At 39.7% G+C, this 20,336-nt stretch overlaps 2 protein-coding genes across 4 annotated transcripts in view; both read left to right on the top strand.

Moving 5' to 3' along the window:
• Positions 1 to 20,336, top strand: part of LOC114417040 (pentatricopeptide repeat-containing protein At4g04790, mitochondrial-like) — a 45,479-nt gene that overhangs the window by 16,472 nt on the left and 8,671 nt on the right. For all 3 annotated transcript variants that reach the window (XM_028382131.1, XM_028382130.1, XM_028382132.1), the window contains exons 8-11: positions 306 to 401; positions 7,419 to 7,517; positions 7,897 to 8,016; positions 18,670 to 18,774. In XM_028382131.1, the coding sequence (XP_028237932.1) occupies positions 306 to 401; positions 7,419 to 7,517; positions 7,897 to 8,016; positions 18,670 to 18,774 (420 nt within the window). The remainder of the gene's footprint in view (positions 1 to 305; positions 402 to 7,418; positions 7,518 to 7,896; positions 8,017 to 18,669; positions 18,775 to 20,336) is intronic.
• On the top strand, positions 19,193 to 19,766 carry LOC114417046 (glutaredoxin-C5, chloroplastic-like). Its single transcript, XM_028382140.1, has one exon. The coding sequence runs from the start codon at positions 19,208 to 19,210 to the stop codon at positions 19,700 to 19,702; it is 495 nt and encodes a 164-aa protein (XP_028237941.1). The 5' UTR covers positions 19,193 to 19,207; the 3' UTR covers positions 19,703 to 19,766.

Genomic DNA, 20,336 nt, shown 5'->3' with positions numbered 1-20,336 from the left:
CTGAAAACACTGAAAACGAAAATTTATTGTTTTCATTTTCTAGTTGTTTCTTGTTTTCATTCTCACTGAAAATGTTTTCAGAAATCAAACCAAATACATTTTCATCACCGTTTTCTGTTTTCAGTGAAAATGAAAGAAAACAACCAAACCAAACACCCCCTAATATTTCATGAGAGCTTCATTATTTTATGCTGAAATTAACTGTTATAGTTTTTAATTGCTTTAAAGTTTAAGCCCTTATTCTTCATATTATAATTATACTAATATCTATTTTTTTCTTTTCTTCCATGCTTGACTAAATCAAGGTCCATCGAATCTATTCCATAATATGTCGCTATCATTTGGAGTTGAACGGTGAAATATGCAGGCGTTTGGTACACTTTTTCGTCAGGATGAAAGATGTAAGTTGTATCTATTTTGTTTACATGGTTGCATACATACGTTTTCTGCAATATGATCTTTTTAAGGTCATGTATAAGCAGAGGAAATTCTATTATATGGCATATAGCTTTTATGTTAGCCGGTATTGAATATTCACATAATATACTTCCTACAACCGCTCCCTAAGACCATGACCTAATAGTCAATTAACTTGCAATGGATGTAGTGCGTTTTTTTTTTTTTTTTTGGAAGGCAAAATTATATTATTAATAATATTAAAGCATAGCAGTACCAGAGGTACTGAGATTACAAATACAAGGCACTGAAAATGCCACCTTCCAAAAGCAAAACCCACCAATACCCACCACAAGGAAATATTACAAATTAACCAAAGGTCTCCGGAAGAGTGGAAGACCAATGGTTAAATGGAATATTAAAACCTTTTTCTGAAACTTTAAGCCAAGACCAAGCATGAAATAGAGCATCATCCAACACTTTGGGAGGTTCAAATGGTGTGCCCTTAAACAGGAGGGAATTCCTGTGTTGCCAAATAGTACTAGTTAGAGCAATCCACCATATACACCTCCTATTATGATTCCTCTGTGTCCCAAAGCCCTCACAGAATTGAATAAAATGTGTTGCTGGGTCAGCTGAGAACGCTCCTTTAAACCGGGTCCAGCTCATAAATTCCCACCACAGCCCTATAGTCATTCTGCAATGAAAAAAGAGATGGCCAGCCTCCTCCTGGTGATTTCCACAAAGGGGACACATAGTTTGTTGTAGAACCACATTTCTCCTAAGCAAATTGGCCCTGGTAGGAAGTCTATCCCTAAACAATCTCCAAGAAAACATGTCAGCCCTTGGGGGCATTTTAAGCTTCATTAGAATCTGAAAATTCCTACTGTGCTGTCCAGGACTATTGGTAGGCATCAAGAGCCTATAAGCTGACTTGGTAGAATAGAGTCCATTAGGTTCTGCTTGCCATACCATAATATCCTGCAACTGCTGCTGAATAGAAAAGGCAGATATATCTTCCATGAAAGCTATGGCTTGCTCATTCTCATAATCAAATAGATTCCTTCTCCATCTAAAATCCCAGCTCCATGTATTTTGAGAAAATTTCCCCATGTTAGAAATGGACAGGTTTTGCTGTCTGCTAATCAAAAATAATTGATGGTACTTTTGCTGAAGGCTACATCCCTGACCTATCCATGGATCTTGCCAAAACCTTACCCTATCCCCACATCCAACCCTCCAGGTCATATTTTGGTGAATAATCTGAAAATCTGGCTGATGATAAAGTTTTTTGAGATCCTTCCACCACGAAGAATGCCACCCTTTAACTCTACTGCTCTGCAAGTCTGCCAAACCTCCATATTTGGAGGTAAGAAGTCTGGCCCAAAGCTGGTTGTGATTAGAAGTTAATCCCCAGATCCATCTTCCCCTTAAGGCTGCATTGAAATTGGACAGGTCTTTGATTCCCAATCCCCCATCAATCTTCGGATTGCAGATGTCAGCCCACTTGACCCAAGGAATTCTGTTATGGTGTTGAGTTCCCCCCCACAGAAACTGCCTTTGGAGGGTCACCAACTTATCCACTATTCTTTGGGGGATCTTGAAGAAAGATAGTAGATATATAGGGAGTGCACTCAGGACAGATTTTATCAAGGTAACTCTACCACCCATAGACAAAGTTTTCTGATTCCACTTTGAGAGCTTGGCTTGAAATTTGTTAAGCAAAGGCTCCCAAACCACCATGCTGGAAGCTTTAACAGCAATAGACATGCCTAAATAGTAGAAAGGGGTATCCAACTGTCTACAGTTCAGGAATTGGGCTGCTTGCTGAGCCCAATTGGCTTGAAAACCGACAACCCCAAATTGGCTTTTTGCATAGTTGATTCTCAAGCCCGATACCATTTCAAATCCTCTAAGCATGGATTTCAACACAAGAATATTATCCCAAGAGGCCTCTCCAACGAAGACCGTGTCGTCAGCATATTGCAAAATGTTTATAGGCTCATTTTGCTTCCCACTCAAGAAACTTCTGTAAAGGTTTTTATTAACAGCCTCTCTCATCATGCCGGTAAGGCCCTCAGCCACTATATTAAATAGCATAGGAGCCAAAGGATCTCCTTGTCGCAATCCTCTAGAGGGGACTATTTCCTTGGTAGGGCTCCCATTTACTAAAATTGAGATAGTAGCTGAATGAAGACATGCAGATATCCATTGTCTCCATTTAAGGCAGAAACCTAGCCTTTCCATCATGTAATCCAAGAAAGCCCAAGATACTGAATCGTATGCTTTTTCGAAGTCCACTTTAAAGATCATAGTAGGCTTTTTTCTCTTAGTAGCCTCATCCACCACCTCATTAAGAATGAGAATTCCATGGAGAATGTGTCTATTTCTTATGAAAGCTGTCTGCCGTTCATCAATTAACCCATCCAACAGATTTCTCAACCTATTTGCCAAGAGTTTGGCTATTACTTTATACATACACCCAATGAGGAAAATGGGCCTGTAGTCATTTAATGACTGGGGTTGAGATATCTTTGGAATAAGAGCCACAAAAGAAGCGTTGCTGCCTCTAGGGAAGCTTCCATGAACATAAAATTCGTCCACAAATCTTCTAAAATCAGGTTTGAGCACCCCCCAAAACTCCTTGATAAATCTAAAGTTAAAACCGTCTGGCCCCGGACATTTATCACCATCACAACTCCAAACAGCGTCTTTGATTTCTGCATCTGAGAAAGGGGCAACCAGCCCCTCTCTTTGATTATGATCTATCATAGGAAAATTTACCCCATCCAAGGTAGGTCTACATGGATTCTGTTCAGTGAATCTTTCATGAAAGAACTTAAGCATTGCATTCTTAACAAGATGAGGCTGCTGGACCCATACACCATCAATGAAAACTCCATGAACAGCATTTGAGCATCTTCTGAAATTAATGAGCTTGTGAAAATAAGCTGAATTCCTATCCCCCTCCTTGATCCACTTGGCCCTGGACTTCTGTCTCATAAGGGATTCATAGGCACTTGCAGTGTCCCACAACTGTTGCTGTAATGCTCTCTTGGTCTGAACTTCAGCTGCAGATAAGGTTCTATGGGAAGCAATATTCTCCAAATCAGATAGTTTCTGTTTCAAATGCTGTATGTTGTTTGCTTTAATGTCCCCCCTGTCTTTGCTCCATTGTTTTATTGACTGTCTCAAATTCCTCAGCTTATTTTTAAGTGCAATTCCACCCCAACCTCCTTGCTGATCTGCAGTCCAAGCCTCTTTAACCATAGAGTGATAGCCCTTTTGGTTCAGCCACCAATCCACAACCCAAAAAGGCTTAGGGCCCCAGTCCACCATATCAGTCTTCAAAATGAGAGGGCAGTGATCAGAGAAATCTCTTTGCAGAACATGCTGATAGGTATTAGGCCACTTAGATAGCCATTGATCAGATACCAGGAATCTATCAAGGCGGCTCTTGGCACTACCATTGGGTCTAAACCAGGTAAAGCTGCTTCCAAGGCTTCTAATTTCATGAAGCTCCATCTCAGATATCCAATCATTGAAAGCTAAGGAATCTGAGGTGGCAGCTATCCTTTGAGATGAGCTGATTCTCTCAGCCTGGTTCCTAATTGAGTTGAAATCTCCCAGAACACACCAGAGGCCATCAGAATTAGAGATTTTTAATTGTCTCAATTCCTCCCACAAAATCCTTTTCCCTTGTTGGTCGCAGGGGGCATACACATTGACAATATGCAGCCACTGATCTTCTTTTATCCACTTACCTACCAGCATTAGAAAGTGCCTACCTTTGACCTTCCTTTCCACCTGGAATTGAGAATTATTCCACAGGCACAGCAGGCCACCTGCTGCTTGGATTGATGGAACAAAATCCCAGGATACAGAAGAATCCCCCCACATGGATTGACATATACTCTTATCAAAAGAATCCTTTTTTGTCTCTTGAAAACATGCAATGTCAACCTTATGCTTCATGTTAATCCTCCTAATGGCAGCCCACTTTATTCCCCTGCCCAAGCCTCTTGAATTGTAGGAGAGGATATTCATGGTTGGGCATGTTTAATTCCCATCTCAACTGCCAAATTAGAATCCCTTTTTTCCATGTCTGACATCATCTCACGAAGCTTCCTACTATTGTCCCCATGGGTCAAACCCATTTCTTCTATTAAGGCACACTGACTTTCCAGAATATAGGGATTTGGTTCCCCAAAGCACAAGTCCTGTTTTGTGCTATTTAATTCCAGAAGAGATGCTGTAGTGATGTGGCCTGTTTGCGAGGTTCCTTTGGTAGTAGGCACCATTGTAAGAGGTGTTAGATGTTCCTCGGGCAGTACCTGGTTAATATGGGCCGTTTCTCTAAGCCCCTTGATTATTTTTCTTCTTCTAACATAGAATTTAGTCTCAGCAGAACCAGGAATTGGGCCTGGGGGTCTGAGGCCCATATCTCATGCTGGTGTGGGGATATATTATCCCTGTTGTCGGTCATAGCAGGTGGTGTCGGTGGACAAGCTACATTCCTATGCTTCTGCTCCTGCTTCTTTTCTGAGTAATGGTCAATGTCTGCAGAGGTTTCCTCATTTGGATTCCTCTGTTGACCCGCATGTTGTTCAAGGTGCCTTAGCGGTGCACGTAAGGGGAACTTCTCTCTCCTATTCCCAGAAGCATTTAATGTTCCCTGCTGCAATCCATTTTGACCAACGCCGGTTTCGTGGGACCTAGCAAGGCCTTCAACGGTTGGGTAATTTTTTAAAACCGCGTTGTCGTCATGTGAGGCATCCACGTCATCATTGGTGGTGAAGGACCGGTCCAAGCCGCATCTCCCAGTGGTCTGGGTCCATTGGTCACAACATGTCTGCGTATCGCGAACCCTCCTCTCAGCGGTGGAGACACCAACGCCGTCGTCTTCTGGCCCATCTTCAGGGAATTCGAGGATGGAATCAATCCCGAAGATGTCCGTTCCGTCGGAGACGGGGCTGTTTGGCTCGGTCGAGAGCGGGGACGGAGGCAGCCAAGAACCCATCCTTTGCTGGTCCCTCGTCGTACCCAAACAGCTCATGTCTTCTATCACGTGGAGGGCGATTTCAGTGCCGTCGATGACCGCCTGCAACTCAGTTCGAATCCCTGGTTTCATCGCCGTCCGGATTAGGATTCGTGCCACGTCAAGCCGTCGTCTCCGTTCCACGTAATCATCCACTTCCACCATCTCGCCGACCCCCTCTACCACCTTTCCCATGCATTCCGAGTCCCACGCTGACGGCGGCAAACCCCAGAGGAGTATCCACGCCAGCCTATGAGATGGACGGATATCCTGGGACCATTTTTGAAGGTCCAGGATGGGTGTCGACCCATATGTCTTCTCTTCTTTCACAAGCCTTGTGGCCTTAGTATCTTCCATGTTGTGGAGGATGATCCAGTCATCACCCCAGTAACAGGGAGTAACTTCAGGGTCTAAGACCCACTTCAGCTCGTCCTCTAGCCTTTCGAACATTCCCCTATTTTTCAAACGGCCAACCCATGCCTGCTGTATCCATTTGTTCTGCTCCATGTTTGTGGTTATAACCGCCGGTGGCCTATGCTCAGCCATAGAGGGTTGTGAGGAGTCTGCCCCCTGATTATGCAAAGCACCATCTCCCATCGGGGACGTCTTCACCACCTCAGCGTAAGACCGCAGTCTTCCGTCAGTGGTGCTTGTTCGCTGCAGTCGTTCCTCATAATTAATCACACGTTGTGGCTTGCCATTATCAGGTTGGCAGTCATCCTTTATGTTCAGTCTTACTGCCTTACGCCTTTCGAACTTGGGTCGATTAACAAACATCTTCATCTCTCCGAAGAAAATGTTGTTATCAAGTTGACGTTCCATTCGCATTTCGTCTTCCACCTCTTTGAACCTGACAAATCCGTAACGATGGCCTTCTTTGTTTCTATTTTTGGGTATAAACACCTCCCACACCTTACCCCATCTGTGAAAAACCTACCATAAATCCTTCTCCTTTACCCAAGTAGGGAATCTACAGAAATAGAAAGTGGTGACGCCGGCCTTGTCTCTCCATGTTACTGTTCTATCAATAGCTTGGTTGTTTCTGGGTCTGGGTTGATGACTATGATGTGCCGTGGTCGTCTTCCTCCTATGGGTTACTTGAACCCATTCACCATCATTGGTAGTGGACTTGTTGTCCACATCGTGGCCCTGAGCTCCGTTGTGTGCGTTGCTCCATCTTCGCTTGTGAACTCCACTGCTCCTTTCACGGTGTCGTAGATAGTCCTCTTCGTACGTCCGCCTAGATTGCCTTATGTCACTCTCTCTCTCACTCTCTCTCCACGCTCCACCGTCTCTCCCCCACTCACGGTGTATGCTCTCTCTACCCCTACGTTGTCTCGCTCTCTGTTGCTGTCTAGTCTCTCTCCCTTGCTCTCTCCCTCTCTCTCTGACTCTCTCTCTCTCTCATTGGTATCTCTCCAGTCCAGAATTTCAAGCATCTGTTACCCGAGGTACAAGAAACAATGCTGCTTGTGCCACATAGATTGGATGTAGTGCGTGTTTGGGTGAACATGTGCTAATTGATTTTGAATTAAAATAGTTTTGTTTAAATTTGATTTTGAAGTGAAATGGTTTATGTTTGGATGTTTTTACTTGAAAGCAAGTTTGCTACAAAACTTATTGTACATTTTTCAACCTAACGCAAATGTTACATTTTATCAATTCTAATTAAACCAAGGTTTGGAGGCAAAATCAATTTTCTGAACCTAACAATGACCAAACATCTATATTTTTACTGAAATCTCATTTGACTGGAGGCAAAATTAATTATGATACTTCCCACCGTGAAACCAACACACATACTTAAAAGTAAAACTGATGAGCACCATTGATTGACTTCCCTTGAAAAATGCTCTAGGGTACAAGAGGTAACAGAAATTAGAAAAGAACTCCTTTTAGTTAGGAATTTAAATTGTCTGTCTTACATTGGTGTCACATGTCAAATATGCAGCAAACTTATTTTGTATTTACTTTCTTGATGCAGTTTGAAGGGGCATACAGGATGATTGCTGACTTAGAGGATATGAATTTCAAGCCTACAACAAACATGTACAATGCTATAATGGCAGGATATTTTCGAGAGGTGACATTCTTGAATTTTTAGGATACATCTATTCTCAGTCAAACTTTCAACTATTTTTCCAACTAGATTTGAATGTTTTGCTTTAATTTAATATGTTGCAACTTTTTTCATTTTAGACAATAAGTTAAAATAGCATCTTGACAATGCATGCTAGAGACTTCAAAATGTAGATTGCATGGACATTTATCTTATATGCATATACTATTTTTGATTTCAAAGAAACAAAATATCCTCTCATTATTAGTATTTATTGTAGTGACCACTATATAATAGAGCATCCGTTGTGTACTCTAACACAGTTTTTCCATTATACCTCTGATTTCTCCTATTTTAACACAAATAATGCATTCCTTTTCTCACGGTGTTTGATATTTTGTAGAAGAACATCAGAGGAGGGTTGAGGGTCCTCAATCAAATGCGAGGTGCCAATGTAAAACCTGATTCTCATACTTTCTACTATTTGATTCAGAATTGTGAAACGGAAGAGGATATAATCAAGGTAACTTAAGCTTTACAGTAATGCCTGACTAGAAATTGGGCATAAACTCTTATTTTTAAGTTATATTATTTTAAGTTATATTATTTTTTGTCTAGTGTTCTTGCCAAATGATTAACTTTTAACATTGATAATCTCCAATGTAATTTGCCTTCTAAAATGAGGGCAAGAAATTAGTTTGATGGAAGTATGGAGGGTAGGACTTGATGACACTACACAGTTGTGCATCAATCTTCTCCCATTTGGCACTATCGACTACTGTCATAGAATTGGTGGTAGTGGTGAGGTGGTCCTTGTACCTTTTGCCACTAATCCATAGTGTGTGGTGGTGGGTGGCAGTTGGCGGGCAATGGACAACAGTGTGACACCTTTTACTCTGACATACATATAAATAAATAAAACATATAGAAATACTGATAAACAAATTCACGTCGATAAAAGGTTTACATTCACTTCACTATTGTCAAATAAAACTTATTAAAAGCATATATGGCTTAAAACAAGGCCGTCAAAGCTTACAAAAGAAATTTTGTTAAATCAATGAAGTAAAATAAAATAAAATAACATCATGCAATTAAAATAAAAACTCATCCTCAATGTCACATCCTATCAGAACATTGTATCCCAGCATCTTCTAGCACGAAATTCTATAAAGTCATCCACCTAGTTATTTGCTCCCACGAACGTAAGGTTCGAGATCATCACATGATCCAAACACAAATAACACACTGGGAGTGAGCTATCACATTTCTAAAAAAAATACAAACAAACAAAGACGTAATCAAAATAAATTATGAAACTATTTATAACATAGTTCAACTTAATACAATCCACGTCACTTCACCACTTTATCATTTAAAATTCATTTTTCAATCACCAATCACACTACACATGAGTCACACACTCGGGTCAAGACGTAACAACACTCATCAATTTCATAATAAACAATTAGCAAACATTAGGCAATAATTATACTAAGATTCAAGCCTGTATGCAATGTGGTATCATTTCAATGAAAAATCATTTTAGGACACTTAGGAGTACATAATAAGACACACCACACAATGGATATGCCAGGTCACTCTCACTAAGTAAAATCATAAGGTGTGACGATGCTCCAACCATATGGGATCATCATAGGTTTAAAGGAGCACTCAAATCGACTGACTTTTCCTTTTACCCTTAAGGCCTAGATTCCGAAGAATTTGTTAGGGCTTCACCTTCTTGATTAAGGTTCAACCCCTAAAACAATTTTTGCACGCAGATACTGTTCATGAATTATACAATACCCACGACCTCACACTCGTGTTTCAAACACGTTTAACACATTGCGCTACAATTTAACACTTTAGGTTCCTAACTAGGAATCCTACTCTTTTTCTTTAACATTGCGCATTAACACTTTTCTCAAGGTAAACAATAGTCGGGTTATCGTATAATTCACAGCTCATAAAACAAGTATTGTCACATCAAGTGTTAACTACACACTTATTCACAGTCAAATCTCATGTTAACAATTTAACATCTTATAATGTTACAATCCACCATCACATGTTTACGTATTTCTCACAAATTAACACATGTTTAACTTTATGCTTATACTCAATCTCAATAGCAATATTATAATCTCAAAGCAACATGTTATCCCACAATTCATCACATATTCAATTTATCATTTACACACAATTTTAATCATAATTTTATGATCTCAATATTACAATTTATCATGCTCACCTAGTAAATCTTATCTAAAATACAAATAATTTATACAAAAATGTTTCTCACAACATGGGGAGTAAAACCCCTTAAACAATTTCATATAATCAATATCAAAATCAAGGAATCAAATCATAGGTAAAAAAACACGAAAACACTAAGAACACTCAATTTATCAACCAATTTGCAGCAGGGCATCGATTGTTCGTCAAACACAACAATATTATATTTATAATCATAAAGGAAAAATTATAATTGAATAAACATCCTCAAAATAAATCTCAATTTAATCCTCTAAAGATCCCTATACATGTTCATTCTAACTTCAATTACAATAAATTCATTCCTTACCTCTAAGTGGGCTCACGTGTGTATTCCAACAGTGATAGTGACATCTCTAGTAGTTGTCTAAGATTTCTCAAGCTTTTCCTTTGGTTGCTCTATTAGGATTTCTAAGCGTTAGAGCGAAAAAGAAGTGATTGAAGCTTCTATTTTACTGTCTCCGTGTGAGGGACGTTTCTCTTTCTGTGGACATTATTTCACAAATTCCAATGGTGGAGATGTGCAAAAATGGGTTCCAAAGGTGGTATCGAAATTTCACGACGATCCAACAGTTGACGAGTCTGAAATCGTAGTTTTACGAAGACAGGTTTTGGGTCTCTGTGGAAAAAGAGAAAGCTACGATACGAATGACATTTCTCTCACCTTAGATAATATTTCGCAAATTCCAACAATGAGAATGTTCGAAAATGAGTTCTGAAAGGTGCTCAAATTTCATGATGATCCAACGGTTAACGAGTTCGGGATCGTTATTTTACTGAGACAGGTTTGAGTGTATGTGGGAAAAAGAGAGGATTTTAAGAGAAGAAGAAGGGAAAACAAAATTGAGAGGAAGAGGAAGCGTAAAGATGTATTGTCAGTCTGAAAACTAACCTAACGTGTCTTTATTTATAGGTAGAGTACTCTCAGCCTATTATTTACTTTATTTTTCTTTGTTTTTATTATTTTATAAACAAGAATTTTATTTTATTTCTTATCAAATGAATAAATAAAATATTTTTTTTTATTTTCCTTCAAACCATTATTTTTATTAATAAAGTTATTTCTCCTTATTTATTTAATTATAAATATCTCAGCATTTTTCTAAAATTATTTATTTTTTATTTTTTTAAAATTTTTTTTTTACGAAAAAATGAGATGTTACAAATGGCCTCTAAGGCTCTATATACCATGTTAAAAGAAAGAAAGGAGAGACGTATAGCTGCTGAATCTGTGTGTTTGAATGAAACCACAGTTTGATTTAGGAGATTTTGTATCTCTAAATTAGACATGACTTGCCTATAAACCACCATTCAATAAATACAAAATATTTGAATTATATTTTCAATAGAGACAACTACTCTGAATTTTTCTGTTAAAAAGAACTTCATCCTCAAAGAAAGAGTCCATCAACTTCCTTACCACTGCCAATCATCATCCTTGAACTCAACTCTTGCAATTTGCAATTAGAGGAGTAAAAAATAGCCAAACAGTTTAGATCGTGTGTTAATTTCCTAATGGACAAAAGGTTACATGACAGATTTGGGACATGAAGGAATTGTGAAGAATTAGAGATTTAGATATAGGAGTGGAACCAACACGCTATAGTAGAAAAGATACCATATGCAATTCTAATCCTTTTATGACCTGCACAACTACACGTGAAGAAATTTTTTGAAGTTTGAACAATTTTTCATGTGGTAAGTAGCTCCAGAATCAATGATCCATGGGGATTTAATTTTAGAATTTTGTTTGGTACTAAAAAGAGCAGTAGAAAAAGAAATACCTTTATGGGCTAGAGAAGAGGATGGAATAATTGACGTTTTAGTTGAAAAGATTTTGTAGAAATGCTCCAATTGTTCCTTAGAGAAAGTGAGTACTTAGAGTTTCCCGTTTGCTCCATGTTTTCTCCATTTGAGGTTTGAAATACCTGACCTCCATTTGTTTTCTTTTTCTAGTCAGGTGGCTTTCTGTGGTGTTTCTAGTAAGTATCCTTTCTAAGCCCTAGTTTTCTACAATGATCACGCCAAGGTTTCATAGATTGAGTTCATTCAATGTAGTTTCTTCCATTCAGCTTTTGGATTATAAGCTGTAAACTTAAACCCGAGGACATAGCATTGACTACTGATGATGATCATGCAACTTCAACGAATTTAGATTTTGTTGAAGACATGGTGGTGGGCGAACACAGGATTAGAGCCTAAGCTTTGATACCATGTAATTTATGGAGAAGAAAATGATCTTGATTTTTTTTTTTAATCAGCAAAGATATATATAAAATTGAGTACCAGAGGTACTAAAGTACAGATATTTGGTTACCTGTACTTTTGGTTCCAAATCAGACTAAATGAAGTCTAGATAGGAACCAAAGCCAGGCTACAAACATGGTAGTAAAAGCTACGGCTAATCTATGTTTCTATCCTCTACTGATACACAAGCCCTGCTCTAAGATTACTAGACCATTGATTAAAATGAATTGAAAAATCCTTCTCCAAATTTCTCAGCCATGTCCACAGTAAAAAAAATGTCTCATCCATCAGTTTGTTGCTGTCGAAGGAGTCATTGGAGAATATTATCTTGTTCCTTTGCTGTCATATAGTCCAAGTCACAGCCAGCCACCAACATTTTCACCTATTAGTCCTTATCCCATAAGCCATTATCGAGCCATGTTGGAGGAAATGAGGTCTTGGGTTTTGTGGGAAAGCTCCTGAAATGTTCACACAAGACAAGGATTCCTACCAAATAGGGATGATTTTACTGCAGTGAAAGAACAAGTGTCCTGCATCCTCCTCCATACTGCTGCAAAATGGACAGCGCCTATCATTGACCTCAACTTGTCTCCTGTGAAGGTTTATTTTAATTGGCAATCTATCTCTAAGTAGCCTCCATGCAAACACTGAAAATTTGGTTGGGACCTTCAACTTCCACAGTTCCTCAAAGGCTCGATCCTAGATCCCCTCTATTGCTTCCCCCCTCAACATATTGTAAGCACTTTGCGTTGAGTACTGCCCACGTGGATCTGCCGTCCACACCCAATCATCTCTTTTATGTGTCTGGATATGCTTACTTTCAATATCTTTTAGGAAACTAACAGCCATTGGTATCTCATTGTCGAACAATGGCCTCCTCCATGAAAAATTCCACTCCACCCTGATTCCTTATAGCCCCCATTTGCTGGATAAGTTGGTTTTGTTGGCAAGAAATTAGGTACATTCTGGGGTATTTTGCTAATAGTGATACCTCTCCATCTGTCCATTTGTCCTCCCAGAACTTGATCCTGTCGCCGCAGCCAACCCTCAACACTATACTATTTTGGACATCATCATTCTGTTTTGAGTTTTGAAAAACCATCTTTAGGTCACTCCACCATATGGACTCATTGTTGTCATGAGGTGCTTCATCCAAATTCCTCCATCCACCATATTTAGACTCCAGAACCCTAGCCATCAGTTGTCCTTCATGCTGAAATAGATTCCACTTCCATTTATCAAGCAGAGCAAGATTAAAAGTGTTTATGTCCTTGATGCCCAAGCCCCCCTTTTTCTTTTGGGAGGCAAACTGTCTCCCATTTAATCCAGGCAATCTTATTTTGATCTGATCCGCCACCCCATAGGAATCTGCGTTGCAATCTCACTAACTTGTCCATCACCTTCTTGGGAATCTTGAAAAAAGATAAGAAATAAATAGGAATGGAAGTTCAGATCGACTGTATAAGAGTTACTCTCCCCCAAATGAAAGGTGTCTTTACTTCCACTTAGCTAATTTTCTCTTACACTTTTTGAAAATAGGATCCCACAACTGACAACGCCTAGAGTTTGCCCCTATAGGTATTCCTAAGTAAACAAACGGGATGGACAACAAACTACAATTCAAGCAAATGGCTGCATCAAGCTTCCACCTGTCCGACATTCCAATTGCACCAAAACAGCTTTTTGCAAAATTAATTTTGAGGCCTGATACAAGTTCAAGGGTCCTCAGAATTGCTTTGATTGCCTTGACATTCTCCATTGATGCCTTTCCAAAAAATAGTGTCATCTGCATATTGGAGGATGCTAATTTCCACGTTGTTTGAGCCCACTGGGAATCCCCTAAATAAATTTTTCTTCACAGCTTCTCTCATCAGCCCATTTAATGCCTCAACAACAATATTGAAAAGAAAGGGGGCTAATGGGTCCCCTTGCCTAAGCCCTCTTTGTGGAATGAGCTCAGACGAGGGGTTATCATTTACCAGTACCGAAATAGATGCAGATTTTAAGCACCTCTTTATCCACTGAATCTATTTGGAACAAAAGTCCAACCTTTTGAGCATGTAAAACAAAAAATCCCAGGAGACTGAATCATACGCCTTCTCATAGTTCACTTTGAATACAATACATGACTTCTGCCTTCTTTCAGCCTCCTTGACCACCTCATTTGCTATCAATGCACTTTGTAACAGGTGTCTGCCCTCTATGAATGCAGATTGCCTTTCATCTATTATGAGTGGCATGACTTTCTTCAATCTATTAGCCAACAACTTGGCAACTATCTTGTACATACAACCTATAAGTGATATAGGTCTGTATTCATCTAGAACTTATGGATTCGCCACCTTAGGGATTAAAGCTATGAAAGAGGCATTGCAGTCCCTTGGGAAAGTTTCATTGGCATAGAATTCGTCCATAAACCGAAGGATGTCAGGTTTGATTATATGTCAAAAACTCTTGATGAATTTAAAATTAATTCTATCTGGGCCTGGACTTTTCTCACTCCTACATTCTCAAACTGTATCTTTTACCTCTATCTCTTGAAAGCGCCCCAGTAGCATGTCATTTTGCTGGTGGCTAATGGTCTGAAAGCAAATACCATCTAAGCAGGGTCTATGTTGATCAGTTTCTTGGAATCTTTGGAAGAAAAATAATCTGACTGCCTCTTTTACTCTTGCTGGTTCTTCAATCCATGAGCCATCAATCCACACTTCATTCAGAGAGTTACTTCTACGGCTAGCATTTACTATTAAATGAAAATAATAGGAGTTGCAATCATCTTCTTTAACCCATCTAGATCTAACCTTCTGCCTTAGTAGAGATTCATGAGATTGGGCAGTTACCCACAACTCTTCTTGGAGCTGTTTCCTAATTAACATTTCTTGAGGAGAAAGATGTCTATCAGTTGAGCTCTCTTCCATCTTGTTTAACTCATCCTCAATCTTCTTGAATTTCTTAAAAGTATCATCATACTGGTTCCTATTCCATATCTTCAGCCTTTCTTTCAGTCGCTTTATTTTTTTTTTAAGCACGTAACCTCCCCAACCCCTTTCCTGGTGAGACGTCCAACAATCTTGCACAATTGTCTTGAATGAGTTGTCTAGGAGCCAACAGTCAAGGATCTTGAACGGTTTTGGGCCCCAGTCTATAAACTTAGACCTGAGCAAAACTGGGTAATGATCAGAAAAGTTCCTATCCAGTGGATGCTGGATACTTCCGGGCCATTTGGCAAGCCATTCTGGAGATACCAAAAATCTGTCCAATTTGCTCCTAGCAGCTCCATTGGGTCTGAACCATGTGAATTTTCTTCCCACCCATGACACGTCCTCTACCTCCATCTCTTCAATCCATTCATTGAACTCATTGATATTACTCTCCCCCACCCCCCTCTGACAAACTCCTATCCTTTCTGAATGATTTCTAATGTTATTGAAGTCCCCCAATATGCACCACAATCCCCCCTAATTTGAGGTTTTCAGCTGTTTGATGGCATCCCATAGAATTCTTTTATTCTGAATATCACATGGTAAGTATATGCTTACAATATAAACATGTTGTGCCTCCTTGATCCACTGACCTATCAGCAAAATGAAGCCATTTCCAATAACTTTCCTTTCTAGTTTGAATGTTTTTTCACTCCACATGCATAAGATCCCCCCTGCCATGTTAGATGCGGGTTGCACTTCCCAGGCTACTTCTGGGTCCCCCCCACAATGTTTGGCACATTGACTTCTCAATTGTCTCTTTCTTAATTTTCTGGACACATCATATCTACATTCTCTTTTTTAACCAATCTCCTTATTGCTGTCCATTTCAACCCCTCGCTAACCCTCTAACATTGTATCTGATAATGTTTATGGGTTATCACTTCTATTCCCCAATCTCTTTGCCTCTTTCCTATCTCTTTCCTCCATTGTCATGATTTTCCCAATAATTCTCCCCTGATCTGCAGCTCCCGTTGCCCCCAAATGTTTTGCTATTTCCCATATCTTTGTTGCATGTTGCATGTTATTTTCCCCTAAGCTTGCATCCTCCACTGCATCCTGAACTGATAATACTTCTCTGTGGACAAGATTATGGTTGTAGCCCTTTCCTCCCTTGTCTCTGTCCGTTACTTGTTGCTGCTGTGCGCTTATTTTATTTTGTTGCTGCTGTGTGCTTGTTATGTTTAATCTTGATTCTGTGTTGTGGGCTTCAGAATTTGCACATCCCACCTGCACTTGCTTTTGTTACCTCCTAGTTCGAGAATACACCTGCCAAGAAGGAGCTGTAGCTGTGTTATTAGTTTGTGGGCTGGAACCATGGGGTGTTGGGGCTTTAACAGGGGTGTGAATAGAAAAGCCCAACTCATTTGAACTAGTTTCCTCTTCCACATGGGGTCACGTGCCTCTTTCTCCTTCCAGCTGAGTTCTCCTACCTCATCCCCCTCCTTATACCTGACCCATTTTCACTTTTATAGCAAGTGTTTGTCCCGTTGTGCATTTTTCCTTCCCGACGTACTGCCACCTACCTACCTTGTAGATTTCAACATCTAAATGGTTGATCTCAGTCCACATCGATTGGCGCGCCGCCCATTCTGCGACCATACCCACTGTGGAGTCCTCTTTGTTTCCTTTCTGCCTAACCTCGTATGTCCGCAGGAGATTACTATTACCCAGTGGTCGTTGTATTTCGTTTTGACCACTAGGTAATTGCGTGCACTGGTCTTCGTCACCTCCGCTATCGGTTCTGCAATTGCTCCGTAGTGGGCCCTCGTCGTTGCCGGTGTCTCCGTGTCCCGTGCGGCGTCGTCTTTCTCTGACGCATGGGTCCTCTCCTTAATCGGTGATCCCATGAAACTTCCGTCAGAGTCAATCTCCTCTGGCGACACCATAACGCTGCTTCTTCTACAATGGCAGATGTCGGTGCTATATCCGCATTCCTCCAATATACGCACTTCATAGACCTCTGAATCTATGTAGACATTTAACGTATGCTGAATCGCGGGTTTCCACGGTGTTTTAATGAGCACCAGTGCTCTGTCCAAACGCCGACGTTCATCAACATCATCGTCGACCTCTACCACGATCTTCTTGATTTGCATCGTGTCCCAGGCTAGAAGCGGGATGCCCCAGCACTGGACCCAGGTCAACCCATATCCCGGACGTAGGCTCGGATTCCATTTCTGCAGCGTGTAGAACAGGGGAGGCGTTTCATGGATTTCTTCTTGAATCAGTTGTTCTGCTTTTGTGTCAGTAAGACCAAGTAGTAGAACCATGTCATCCCCCATGTATTTGGGTGAGATGTGCGCTCCAATATCCTACCTCAGTTCATCTTCAACCATGTCGAACATCGTCGGATTTTTCAATCGTCCTACCCAAGCTTCACTGAGTCATTTCTGCATATTCGAAGATGTGTCGAGGTATAGTGATGAGAGCCCGCCTTTGCGACTGTGTGGTGCCTTCATATGACCTTTCCTCGCAACCACCTCCGCATACGATGCCTGGTTCGTTCTTGTGCATCTTTGTGTAGAACGAGATGCTTCGTTCTCATTCCTTTGCTCTTGCCCCTTCTGTTTATCTTCTGAATTTGTCTTTCTACCCCTTTCTCTCCCATATTTTGGAATATTGACGTATAGCTTCATACCTCTGATAACAATACTGTCCAGTTGCCTTTCGAGTATGTGCATGTCATGAACACCTTTGAATCTAATAAACCCGTACCTCCTACCATCCTTATTCCTTTGCTTGGATATGAATATCTCCCTCACATCGCCCCATTTTTTGAATTGATACCATAGGTCCTTCTCGGTGACATTGTCGGAGAATCGCGTGAAGTAGAAGGAGGATATTTCGTTTTGATCCCTCCAATTTGTTTGATTGTAGCATTGCTGTTGTCCATCCCTGTTCCCGACGTGAGTCCGTCGAGAATCCACTCTCAGTCTCACTCGTTCTCTCTCAATGACCTCCTCTATGCCTAACTCTCTCCCACCCTTTGTTTCTCTCTCTACTCATTCTCTCTCTCTTAAATGACTTTATTATTGATTGATTGGAACTACATGAGAGTTTAGGTATATCTGGCTAGCAGACATACTAACCACTTTGATTATAAGGATAAGATAGGGAGAGTCAAATCAGATCAGATCTGAATAATTTAATTTTGATCTTAACTAGCTAAATCTTTTAGAATCCTTTTTTTCAAAATTTAAAATAAAAGCACATATAACTGTTGGCAACTTGTTTACTGTGGTTCTGTCTATATTCTTCTCGTGAATGCTAGTTTTTGTTCTGCTAGTTTTGTGTTTGGAAGCCTGGTCTATGAACAAATTGTTCGGATTCTCCTTGGAACTTTCAGTGTTGAATGAATTTTCATCAAGTATGCTGAAATAATCTCTGATGTGTTGTACACAGATCAAATTCATATGCTTTAATGTATGTTTATCATGATAATGGGAGGGCTGAAATCAGTGAACTTCTAGTAATCCTTGATTATTAAATGTTCAACCATTCATGCCCAAAAAATATGAACATGATTAACCGCTAATTGTTTGTTTAAAGTAGCTTCATTCATACACTTTTGATGAATTGATGTAACTAAGATTTTATGTTAACTGAAGTTCTGATCTTAAGTTTGATGTATGAACATTTTGAGTTGCTAATTACAATATTTTTTGTAGTATTGTGAAGAAATGAAGCAATCTGGAGTCCATGCTACAAAACAAATTTTTATGGCACTTATTAATTCATATGCAGCTTCTGGAAAATTGGAGAAGGCAAAACAGGTATCAGTATATGCAGCATACCTGGCATTATGTTTACTGGGACTATGAGGGTAATAGAGGCATTGTGCAAGCTTTAAATTTCTAGATGATAGAACTTGTATATTGATGAGTAGCCGCATGTAGCTTGTCATGTTCACACCATTATTTCTAACAAATAATTTTCTCATTAATTTGATCTAATTAACCATAAATAGTTTCTGAAGGGGGTGTTTGAAGTTTGCTGCTAATTTAGCCAACTTTGGTTCTGCTTTAGTTTTATAATACCAACTGCAGCTCTAAGTATAATAAAAGCTTTCTTTCTTATTCTACATATTCTTAGTTTGATTGATTCTCAATAATTATTCTACATGCCTTTTGTTATGAATGGGGATAACGTAGCATAGGCATATACACCAATGAAGTCGAACAGAGCAGAATCAAGGAGAAGAGAAGAATGGCATTGGGATTGGGTAACGCTGTTGCTCTTCCTATCTCAAACTTGAAACCTTCTCTAAAGTTATCTTCTTCTTCTTTCACCAAACTCTTGTTCTCTTACTCTCGCCCCTTTTCCTGCATCAATGTTTCTCCTCCAATGCCAAACCGCATTCCCACCTTGGCATTAGTTCGAGCCTTTTCCTCTTCCTCTTTCAGGTCTTGCCTCGAAGACACCATCAAAAAGACCGTAGCTGAGAACCCAGTTGTCATTTATTCCAAAACCTGGTGTTTCTATTCCTCTGAGATGAAAATCCTCTTCAAAAAACTCGGCGTCGACCCTCTTGTCTTTGAATTAGACGAATTGGGTCCTCAAGGGCCACAGTTGCAGAAGGTTTTGGAAAGGATCACAGGGCAACACACTGTGCCAAATGTATTTATTGGTGGCAAACGCATTGGCGGCTGTACAGATACACTGAAGCTGTACCGGAAAGGAGAACTAGAACCTTTGCTATGAGAAGTGAATGCTAAAAAAACTGAGAGCTAAGCTGTTGACTGGCATCCTAAAGGGAACATGATCCTCAATTTGTTACTTTGTAGGTCAATGCAGTTCTCTCAATGTTATTGCTAGACACAAATGCTGGTTGAAAGAAACCAGAGCACACTGATAACTTCAAACATTGACGTTTGTTTAGTTAGGAACTTATAGTTGCAAATATGCAGTTGACTGGTTTACTGAACTAAAGTTGCAACTTGGGATTGTACCTGGAATAATTGTTTTTTTTTTTTTTATCAGCCAAAAATATAATATATTCATTACTAAGTACCAGAGGTACTAAATCGATACATATTTGTATAAATACGAATCATAGCTGATTCTATAACAAGCCTTGATATTATACAAGCTGAAAGAAAACTACATAGGATAATAGTGCAGAGCTTTAATCTATTTCCCTATGTTGGTGTCCGAAGAAAGCAATCTTTGATATTTGAATACCACTGATTAAAATGAGATGTGAAATTCTTTTCTAAGTTTCTGAGCCATGTCCATAGCAAAAACAGTGCTTCGTCCATTATATTATGAGCATTGAAAACAGCATTGGAGAAGATGATGCTATTTCTATGCTTCCAGATTGTATAAGTCAGTGCTA

Source organism: Glycine soja, chromosome 6 (assembly GCF_004193775.1).
Source record: "Glycine soja cultivar W05 chromosome 6, ASM419377v2, whole genome shotgun sequence".
NCBI lineage: Eukaryota > Viridiplantae > Streptophyta > Magnoliopsida > Fabales > Fabaceae > Glycine > Glycine soja.
The sequence above is the reverse complement of the archived record's forward strand: the minus strand, read 5'-3'. Positions and strand labels throughout refer to the sequence as shown.

Coding starts and splice junctions, on each gene's coding strand:
- LOC114417046 (XM_028382140.1), top strand. CDS start 19,208: ATGGCATTGGGATTGGGTAACGCTGTTGCTCTTCCTATCTCAAACTTG.